Below are 10815 nucleotides of genomic sequence, written 5' to 3'. Positions count from 1 at the left end.
CTATCTGCAGAGCAGATGAGCTTCATTTATCTTCCCTCACTGAGTCGCACAAACAAAGCACGTTTGTCCACAACAACCCAGGACGTAATGAATGGGAGCAGTCACCAGAGGGCGACGGTGAAGAATGGAGCCGTCGGACGAGTCATGCAAACGCCACAGAGCGATTACTCAGCGACGGTGAGGAGAACAGCTGATAGTTATCATTAAATTAGCACTTTCATCACCGTGAGCTGAGCTGCAGGACCACATCTGTCCACAGGGGGCGCACCCTGAGGCCTCTTCAAAGTGTGAAGTGGTTCCAACGAGGACAACCACTGCCTACGTCACATGATCACGTCTTTATCTCACTGTGAAAACACTCACTCTCCCACACCAAAGTCCACAGAGAAAACCAGTGATTTAAGCTCACAGGGACACAGGAGCTGCTGGTCCTCTGCTGCCTCGTGTGGTCACTTTGTGTCACTGAGTTAAGTCTAAATAAATATTTTTAAAGCCGAATTTTACAGAATAAGTCACTGTAAGTTAGTGATGGAGGCAGAAGTGGATCAACAACTCATGTGAACTCATGTGTGCTGTGATGTTAAAATCACTGGTTTTCTCTATGGACTTTGGTGTGGGAGAGCAGGCTTCAGTTTCCTGACAGTGAAAGAGCAGAAACTTGTTCGTTTAGAATGAAAGTGGAGTTCAAACAGTTAAAAAAAAAACGATTCAATGATGGCGCAACACCGCCACCTGGTGTCAGGACATGCAAATGACTGCTGTTGTGATTTTTCTTGTCATAAATCTGGACACAAGAGTCTGATGAAAGTCACATGACACAGGTTTATTTACAAAGACGTTTTTATCTACAGACTGTGGATGACGGTTCTGTTGCGCAGCTTCTGGACGTAGTCCCGGGCCTGGTCCACGCTGGTCCTCTGCTCCACCCTCGGGGGCGGGCCTTCCACCAGCTTCACAAAGTAGTGACAGTAAACTTTGTCCATGACGCCGCACATGCCACGGCCGTGGTAACGCAGACGCTTCAGGTAACGGCCTTTACCGGAGAACGACTCGGCTGCAGAACACAGACGGACAGAGTGAGAGCGCTGATGTGGGCGGAGCTAAACGTCGACCCTGCAGCGAGCGTAAGACACTCACCCACGTACAGGTTGGACTTGTACTCCACATTGTGATGTTTGACGGCCTTTTCCTGAGCTTCGAGGAGAACCTGAGACACAAACGTTATCATACGTTCATTTGTAAACGGACCCAAGAAGACTCGATCATCACCATATTGATCACGTTAAACACAAACCTCCTTCACGATCTTTGCTCCTTTCTTGTCATTGAACTCCAGCTGAGCGACGGCCTGATCGATGCTAAGTCCTCGAATCTGTCAAAACACCAGTGAAGAAGAAGGTGCTGAAGATGTGTCTGGGAGCGTTTTTGTCTCATCTCAATCTCCAGGAAATGTTTTTGTCTCATCACTATCTCTCAGAGTGTTTTTGTCTCATTGCAATCTCCAGGAGCGTTTTAGTCTCGTCACAAACTCTCGGAGTGTTTTTGTCTCGTCACATTCTCTTAGAGCATTTTTGTCTCGTCACAATCTCTGGGAGCGTTTTTTTCCTCGTCACATTCTCTGGGAGCGTTTCTATCTCGTCACAATTTCTCGGAGCGTTTTTCTCTTGTCGCAGTCTCTCGGAGCGCTTTTGTCTTGTCACATTCTCTGTGAGCGTTTTTGTCCTCATCGCATTCTTTGGGAGCGTTTTTGTGTCAGAGGATTTCTGTCTCGTCACAATTTCTCGGAGCATATTTGTCTCGTCGCAATCACTTGGAGCGCTTTTGTCTCGTCACATTCTCTGGGAGCTTTTATGTCTCGTTGCATACTCTGGGAGCGTTTTTGTCTCAGAGAGCTTTTGTCTCGTCACAATCTCTCAGAGCGTTTCAGTCTCGTCACAATCTCTCGGAGTGTTTTTGTGTCGTCGCAATCTCACGGAGCATTTTTGTCTTGTCACAATCTCTTGGAGGGTTTTTGTCTCGTCTAATTCTCTCGGAGCGTCTTTTCTCATCGCTATCTCCAGGAGCGTTTTTGTCTCGTCACAGTCTCTTAGAGCGTTTCTGTCTCGTCACAATATCTTGGAGCGTTTTTGTCTCGTCGCAGTCTCTCGGAGCATATTTGTGCCGTCACAATCTTTTGGAGCGTTTTTGTCTCGTCACATTGACTCGGAGCGTTTTTGTCTCTTCACCATCTCTCAGAGTGTTTTTGTCTCGTAGCAATCTCACGGAGCATTTTGTCTGGTCACAATCTCTCCGAGCGTTTTTGTCTCATCACAGTCTATTGGAGCGCTTTTGTCTCGTCACAGTCTCTTGGAGTGTTTTTGTCTCATCACAATCTCTGGGAGCTCTTTTGTCTCGTCACAGTCACTTAGAGAGTTTTTGTCTCGTCATAATCTCTGGGAGTGTTTTTCCCTTGTCGCAATCTTTCTGAGCGTTTTTGTCTCGTCACAATGTCTCGGAGCGTTTTTACAAACAAACGTCCAGGCCTCACCATCTTTGCCAGATACCACATCTTGTCTTTGCTGTATTTAATCTGCCTCCGGCTGAGATGAATCTCCTGTTGAGACAAAGAGACAAACAAGAAGAACGTGGACACACACTTTGTGTTGAGATGAAGAAACAGCAGAGACTCACAGCTGGTCTCCGAGCTTCTTCTGGTCTCTGAGGAGGAAACACATTCAGGTTCCTCCTCTCCCAGGTCTTTGTCTCCAGCGAGGAGGTGGTGTGGAGACACGACAGCTGCTGAGGACATCGACCAATCACAGCCTGGAACCTGGAGACACAGCAGGAAACGTGATATCTATTTACAATCGAAATACAATGAATCCACGCTGCCTGGTTATAGGTATGGTGATGGTTAAGACCATGTTTAGGTCTTTATCTCACTGTGAGACAGACTTTAACAACAGTGAACTGAAGTTTGTAAACCACTCACTCTCCCACAACAAACTTCATAGAGAAAACCAGTGATTTTAGCTCACAGGGACACAGCTGGTCTTCTGCTGCCTCTTGTGGTCAATTTGTGTCACTGATTTCAATCTGTTTTTTAAAAGCCGAATTTGACAAAATCAGTCATTGTAAGTTAGTGATGGAGGCAGCAGTGGATCAACAAATCCTGTGAACCCCTGTGTGCTGTGATGTTAAAATCACTTATTTTCTCTCTGGACTTTGGTGTGGGAGAGTGGTTTACAAATTTCCCTTTTTTAGCACCTTAGAGGAAATATATCAAATTAAATCTACATCTGATTAAGTCTATGATGTCTTAAGACTATGTTTGGGTCTTTATCTTCACTGTGAGACAGACTTAACAACAGGAAACTGAAGTTTGTAAACCATTCACTCTCCCACACCAAAGCCCATAGAGAAAACCAGTGATTTTAGCTCACAGGGACACAGGAGCTGCTGGTCCTCTGCTGCCTCGTGTGGTCACTTTGTGTCACTGAGTTAAGTCTCAATTAAATATTTTAAAAGCCGAATTTTACAGAATAAGACATTATAACTTAGTGATGGAGGCAGCAGTGGATCAACAACTCCTGTGAACTCCTGTGTGCTGTGATGTTAAAATCACTGGTTTTCTCTATGAGGTTTGGTGTGGAAGAGTGAGCGGTTTGTGTGTAACACACTCCATGTGTAAACAACACGAGAGCATCACAGTGGCTAACATTAGCACAGCTCATTCGTCCTTCCTGCATTTCGATGCGTTAGCCGTTAGTTGTGATGCTAACTCACCTGCAGTGAAACGACGCAGACATGTTGCGAAGAAACGCGACACCTGAGAACAACAACAGCGACACGTTAACGCCATTAACGTTATAAGAAGACACAGATTTAAAGTAAACGTAGCTTCTCTCACCGCGTCCTGTCATTGCCGCTGTCGCCATGTTGTGTGTTGTCTCCTTCTTCTTCTCTTCATGTGACGTCACATGGCGACTCCCGCGTTTCCACCACCTACTGGGCAGCAGCGGATCTGACGATGAAGCTAAACGCTCACATTTACGTCCACATCGTTGATTATGACGTGAATCAGCAAAAGAAACAACAACACACGGTTTTATTTAAATAATTTAATCCGCTTTGACGCATTTGACAGTCATTTAATGTAGAGAGAAAAAAGCGATCTCTCCGTGTTTTGACCCAATGAAGATTCCGTAGCCGGCACCGGAAGGGATTTACGACAGCAGCGCAGGCCGACTTTACGGTAGTTGATGTCGCCGCTTCGACATGTGAGAAGTTTGAGTTTTGGATGTTTAGACTTCAATAAAGACACACGGAAGTCAACGAAAACACACACACACACACATCATGTTTGAACGCTCTCTTCCCGCCTCTCCCAACTGGTACTGCTCGCGCTGCAGTGACGTCAGCAGCAGCGGTTTGATGGGATACGGAGCCAAAAACATAATTTACCTGATCGATGTGTCCGCGTGCAGCTGCAGGGTGGTGGGTGAGTAAACAACAACAACAACAACAACACACGGTGTATAAACACACCGAGGATCGAACCCGGGTCTTCTTATTGCTAAACCAAGAGCACTAACCACTACGCCACCCGTGTGGCTGGCAATTATGACGTGTTTCATATTCATTTCACCACACTGACATCATCACACCTTTGCGTTTGTCCAGGTGAGCTGATTGGACACAGGGACGTGGTGTCGGGTTTCTCCTTCTGTCATCATGATGGACAGGGTCACCTCTGTGTTAGCTCCGCCCACGACGGGACCGTTTGCTTCTGGGACACAAACACCAGGACTCCTCTGAGGGACGTCGCGGCTCATCAGGTCAGTGTCCACGTTTCAGGACCACGTCTCGTGTCCACGTCTCAGGACCACGTCTCGGTGTCCACGTCTTCTCAGGACCACGTCTCAGGACCACGTCTCCGTGTCCACGTCTCCGTGTCCACGTCTCCGTGTCCACGTCTCAGGACCACGTCTCGTTTTTGTCTCGTCGCAATCACTCAGAGCCTTTTTGTCTTGTCACAATCTAATTTTTGTCTCATCGCAATCTCTAGGAGCGTCTTTGTCTCGTCACAATCTTCCAGAGTGTTTTTGTCTCGTCACATTCTCCCAGAGCGTTTTTGTCTCGTTACAATCTCTCGGAGCGTTTTTGTCTCTTCACATTGTATCACAGTGTTTTTGTCTCGTCACAATCTCTCGGAGCGTTTTTGTCTCGTCGCATTCTCTCTGAGCTTTTTTGTCTCTTCACATTGTCTCAGAGCGTGTTTGTCTCGTCACAATCTCCTCAGAGCGTTTTTGTCTAATCGCAATCTCTCGTAGCGTTTTTGTCTAATCGAAATCTCTCGTAGCGTTTTTGTCTAATCACAATCTCTCGTAGTGTTTTTGTCTCGTCGCAATCTCTCAGAGCGCTTTTTTCTTGTCACAATCTAATTTTTGTCTCGTCACAATCTCTAGGAGCGTTTTTGTCTCGTCACAATCTCCAGGAGCGTTTTTGTCTGTGTGTGTCACATTGTCATATTGTGTGTGTGTGTGTGTGTGTATAGAGTCCCGTGTCAGCAGTGCACTGGTCTCCTGTGGATAAAAACCTGGTGTTGTCGGGTGATGAGAAGGGCGTGATTGTGTGTCACTGGTATCACACTGGAGACACCAGCAGCTTCTTCCCTGAACCTCGCACCATCTTCTGCCTCAGCTGTTCCCCTCACACCTGGAGCTGTGTGGCTGTCGGGTAAGAAGAAGTCCGACGTTTCTCTCGTCAAAGATGTCGTAGACTTCATCTGACGTAGGTGTTACTACACAAGGCTAAAATCAGTTTCCCCGGCTCTTTAAACATTTCAGCTACAAGGACGGAATGATCGTACTGATCGACGTGAGTAAGAAAGGAGTGGTCACGCACCGCCTCCGTGGACACGACGACGAGATCCACTCACTGGCGTGGTCACCTGTGCCTGGTGAGAGCACCCTCTGCTGCAGACCTGAGGACAGTGAAGGTGATGTCGCAGATTTGAACCCAAGAAAATGAAAAAATAAATAAAAATGGTGACGCTAACGTGTTTTTCTCACCACAGTCATGAACGGAGACTCTTCAGAGGATGGAAGTTTGTTAGCATCTGGCAGCAAAGACCAGACGGTCAGGATCTGGAGCTCAGCCAAGGGCAAAGGTCAGCCATGTTTATTGATTATCATGTCTTGTAGAGGATTGCACTGATCAGTTTCGTCTCGGCGGAATCTCTCGGAGCGTTTTTGTTTTTGTCACAATCTCCAGGAGCATTTTTGTCTCGGCGGAATCTCTTAGAGCGTTTTTGTCTCGTCGCAATCTCTTGGAGCGTTTTTGTCTCTTCACATTCTCTCAGAGCATTTTTGTCTTGTCACAATCTCTCGGAGCGTTTTGTCTAATCACAATCTGTCAGAGTGTTTTTGTCTTGTCTCAATCTCCAGGAGTGTTTTTTGTCTCGTCACAATCTCCAGGAGCGTTTCTGTCTTGTCACAATCTCCAGGAGCGTTTTTTGTCTCGTCACAATCTCCAGGAGCGTTTCTGTCTTGTCACAATCTCCAGGAGCGTTTTTGCCTCGTCGCAATCTCCAGGAGCGTTTTTTGTCTCGTCACAATCTCCAGGAGCGTTTCTGTCTTGTCACAATCTCCAGGAGAGTTTTTGTCTTGTCGCAATCTCCAGGAGCGTTTTTGTCTTGTGGCAATCTCTCGGAGCGTTTTTGTCTTGTTGCAATCTCCCAGTGTTATTGTCTCGCCACAATCTCTAGGAGCGTTTTGTCTCGTCACAATTTCTCAGAGCGTTTTTGTCTCATCACAATCTCCAGGAGCGTTTTTGTCTTGTCACAATCTCTCGGAGCGTTTTTGTCTTGTCACAATCTCTAGGAGCGTTTTTGTCTTGTCGCAATCTCTCTGTGTTTTTGTCTCGCCACAATCTCCACGAGCGTTTTTGTCTCGTCACAATTTCTCGGAGCGTTTTTTGTCTCCCTGAGGTGATCAGGTTAAAACATGTCTTGTCTCTACAAGATCCTTTTTTCTGTCTTCGTCAGGAGTGATGACGCTGAAGCTGCCGTACCTGAAGAGGCGAGGCTCAGCCCTCGACCCTGGGGTCAAAGAGCGACTGTGGCTCAGTGTCCTGTGGCCCAGGGGACGGTCCAATCAGCTGGTGTCCAGCTGCTTCAGGTCTGTCTCTATGCATCGTCACATCACAGACCTGATTGATTGATTGATTGATTGATTGATTGACTGATTGATGTGTGTGTGTCGTCAGTGGCGAGATGGTTCTGTGGGACCTGACCCGGTCGGGGAAGCAGCGGTGGACCTTGTTGGGGACGTCAGACGGTCAGAACCACAGCAGGATCGTCTTCAACATGAGCTCAGTTCTTCTTCAGGACGACAGAGAGCTGCTCATCAGCACGTCCATGGACCGAGAGGTGGGTCAGAACCAGGACCAGTGACTCTGTCACCCTGTCCTGGTCCAGTCCTAACAGAACCTGTGTGTGTGTGTGTGTGTGTGTGTGTGTGCGCGTGCGCGTGCGTGTGTGCAGATAAAGTGCTGGGACCTGTCGTCTCTGGACTGCTGCTGGACTCTGCCCACGCTCGGCGGCTTCGTTTACGGCCTCACCTTCTCTTCAGTGGGCGCAGGATGTCTGGCGCTCGGTGTCGGTGACAACATGATCCGGGTGTGGAACACGCTGACCACCCAGAACCAGTACGACACCAGGTCCTTCTGGCAGGGCATCAAGTCCAAGGTCACAGCGGTAAGAGATGGCGGTGAAGCTGCCACGTTTCTGCCAATAATGACAAAAGCAGAGTAGTTAGCTTAACATTAGCTTCAGGTTAGCAGTTAGCTTAGCATTAGCTTCAGGAGAGTAGTTAGCTTAGCATTAGCTTCAGTTTAGCAGTTAGCTTAGCATTAGTTTCAGGGGAGCAGTTAGCTTAGCATTAGCTTCAGGGGAGCTTTTTGCCTAGCATTAGCTTCAGGGGAGTAGTTTGCCTAGCATTAGCTTCGGGGAGTAGTCAGTTTAGTTTTAGCTTCATTGGAGTAGTTAGCTTGGCATTAGCTTCAGGGGAGTAGTCAGTTTAGTATTAGCTTCAGGGGGCAGTTAGCTTAGCATTAGCTTCAGGGGAGCAGTTAGCTTAGCATTAGCTTCAGGAGAGTAGTTTGCTTAGCATTAGCTTCAGGGGAACAGTTTTCTTAAAATTAGCTTCAGGAGATTAGTCAGTTTAGTATTAGCTTCAGGGAAGTAGTTAGCTTAGCATTAGCTTCAGGTGAGTAGTTGGCTAGCATTAGCTTCATGAAAGTAGTTATCTTAACATTAGCTTCAGGGGAGCAGTTAGCTAGCATTAGCTTCAGGGGAGTAGTTAGCTTAACATAAGCTTCAGGGGAGCAGTTGGCTAGCATTAGCTTCAGGGGAGTAGTGAGCTTAACATTAGCTTCAGGGGAGTAGTTAACATAGAATTAGCTATAGGAGAGAAGTCCATTTAGTATTAGCTTCAGGAGAGTAATTAGCATAACATTAGCTCCAGGAGAGTAATTAACTTAGTATTAGCTCGAAGTAATTAGTTAGCTTAGCATTAGCTCCAGGTCAATGGTTAGGTTTATTGTTGTTTTTTTTGAAATGTCAACTTGAATTGCGAACTTTGTCGTTGCCTGCAGTTAGCGTGGCATCCGAAGAAAGAAGGATCTCTGGCGTTTGGCACAGATGACGGTAAAGTTGGAATCTACGACGTTTTCTCAAACAAGTAAGATTCTTCGTGCATCGTCACGGTGACTGTGATTTTGAAAAGAAGTATGTGAACCTCACCGTTTCTTCTTCTTCTTCAGGCCGCCGCAGGTTTCCAGCTCGTATCACAGGAGGACCGTGTACACGCTGGTGTGGGGGCCGCCTGTCCCCCCGATGACCTCAGGTAAGTTCACCGTCCACTCGCCGTGAGTCTGCAGAAGACGTGGAACAGTATCTGCTGAGAAAAACACGATTTAAAGGTGTGCGTGTGTGGCGTTCAGGTGCAGTGGGAGGAGCAAAGGCGTATCTCTCTCTCTACAGCTGTGGCGGTGAAGGCGTCATCCTGCAACACGACCCGATGAAGCTGAGTGGAGATGCGTCAGACGTGGACTCACTCATCAGAGACAGCAACAACATCACGGTGAGGAGGAGGAGGAGGAGGAGGAGCCACACAATGTCACCTGATCATTGACACTATGTGTGTGTGTGTGTGTGTGTGTGTGTGCAGCATAAACTCTCTCCACACACTGACCTCAGCTGGAAGCCTGATGGGAAAGTGGTCGCCATCGGCAACGAGGACGGGTGAGTGGTCGTCTTCTTCTTCTAATGATAATAAAAATAATAATTAGCGTCAGGCTGCTGACAGAGAGGTGCAGTGCTGCCCTCTGCAGGTTACACTTACCCTTGCATGGTTACACCCCGAGTCAGAATGATGTTTTGACGAACCACGGTGCTCCCCAGGTGCGTGGACGTGTACATGGCTCCGCCCCTGAAGCTTCTCTGCAGCATCCAGCAACATCACAAGATCATCAACACGCTGCGCTGGCACCATGACCTCAGCTCTGCGGCCGAGCTGCACGGCCTCCTTGCCTCCGGCTCCAGCAACGCCGTCGTCTACATACACGATCTGCGCTCCATCATCGGTGAGAGAGAGTGGCTCCGCCCACGTCACATGACCGCAGCTGCTGTGTTAGCTTAGCATTAGCTTCAGGGGAGCAGTTAGCTTATCATTAGCTTCACGAAAGTAGTTAGCTTAGCATTAGCTTCAAGGGAGCCGTTAGCTTAGCATTAGCTTCAGGGGAGTAGTTAGCTTAGCATTAGATTCAGGGGAGTAGTGAGCTTAACATTAGCTTCAGGGGAATAGTTAGCTTAACATTAGCTTCAGGGGAGTCCGTTAGCTTAGCATTAGCTTCAGGGGAGTAGTTAGCTTATCATTAACTCTAGGAGAGTAGTTAGCTTCACATTAGCTTCAGGGGAGCAGTTAGCTTGAGCTGTGTGCTCTATGACTTGTTGTTGTTGTTTTTGTTCAAGAGAAACCCCTCCAGACTCTCCGCCGGTGCTGACGGAGCCGTATCGCAGACTGTGTGGTCACACGGCTAAAGTCACAGGCATGGCGTGGAGTCCTCACCACGACGCCCGACTAGTCACTGCATCGTACGACGGCACAGCACAGGTGGGTCTGCAAACTCAGTCACTCTCCCACACCAAAGCCCATAGAGAAAATCAGTGATTTTAGCTCACAGGGACACAGGAGCTGCTGGTCCTCTGCTGCCTCGTGTGGTCACTTTGAGACACCAGGTGATCATTGAGCTCTCCTCTCTCTGTGGCCAACTGCTAGCGCCCCCCCTGGAGGTCACCACTCCACACACGCAGGTACACAACTGAGTCAAAGTGACCTGTGTTTATGTGAGAGGCCTCTGCAGACACCACACACAGAGAGAGATGTACTGATGTATGTCTGAATAAATATTTTAAAAGCTGAATTCACTCAAATCAGACATTGTAGTTAGTGATGGAGGCAGCAGTGGATCAACAACTCCTGTGAACTCCTGTGTGCTGTGATGTATAAATCACTGGTCATAGACGATGTTTGAATAGTGAATAAACCATGGTTGTGTTCAGGTGTGGGACGTCCTGCAGGAAGCTGCTGTCGCTAACTACCGCGGTCACACGGGTTACCTGCTGTGTGTGGACTGGTCACCTGTGGACCCAGACCTGTCTGGACCGGAGGGAAGGACTTCACGGTGCAGGAGTGGAGTGTCTCCAAACAGCAGTTCACCAGACCACCCACAGGTGACACACACAGACACTTCAGGGGAGCAGTTAGCTTA

General features: G+C 47.9%; 2 protein-coding genes across 2 annotated transcripts in view; one reads left to right on the top strand and one right to left on the bottom strand.

Moving 5' to 3' along the window:
- Window positions 1–813: 813 nt before the first annotated feature.
- On the bottom strand, window positions 814–3973 carry mrpl22 (mitochondrial ribosomal protein L22). Its single transcript, XM_083889502.1, has 7 exons — window positions 3890–3973; window positions 3766–3808; window positions 2671–2809; window positions 2528–2593; window positions 1295–1372; window positions 1138–1207; window positions 814–1054 (listed from the first exon to the last, which is right to left on the bottom strand). Exons 1-7 carry the CDS (start codon window positions 3915–3917, stop codon window positions 846–848), a joined length of 633 nt encoding a protein of 210 aa, XP_083745628.1. The 5' UTR covers window positions 3918–3973; the 3' UTR covers window positions 814–845.
- A 365-nt stretch (window positions 3974–4338) lies between these two features.
- gemin5 (gem (nuclear organelle) associated protein 5) overlaps window positions 4339–10815 on the top strand; it is a gene marked incomplete at both ends in the record, with an annotated part of 7772 nt that continues 1295 nt past the window's right edge. Inside the window, 16 exon segments of the mRNA XM_083889721.1 lie at window positions 4339–4480; window positions 4663–4817; window positions 5537–5718; window positions 5829–5980; window positions 6059–6151; window positions 7028–7160; window positions 7249–7411; window positions 7526–7738; window positions 8638–8723; window positions 8806–8888; window positions 8986–9125; window positions 9213–9286; window positions 9446–9627; window positions 10018–10157; window positions 10607–10700; window positions 10703–10777. Of these exon segments, the coding sequence (XP_083745847.1) occupies window positions 4339–4480; window positions 4663–4817; window positions 5537–5718; window positions 5829–5980; window positions 6059–6151; window positions 7028–7160; window positions 7249–7411; window positions 7526–7738; window positions 8638–8723; window positions 8806–8888; window positions 8986–9125; window positions 9213–9286; window positions 9446–9627; window positions 10018–10157; window positions 10607–10700; window positions 10703–10777 (2107 nt within the window).

The sequence above is a fragment of the Microchirus variegatus genome, assembly GCF_963457635.1.
Source record: "Microchirus variegatus genome assembly, chromosome: 5".
Taxonomy (NCBI): Eukaryota; Metazoa; Chordata; class Actinopteri; order Pleuronectiformes; family Soleidae; genus Microchirus; species Microchirus variegatus.
The sequence above is the reverse complement of the archived record's forward strand: the minus strand, read 5'-3'. Positions and strand labels throughout refer to the sequence as shown.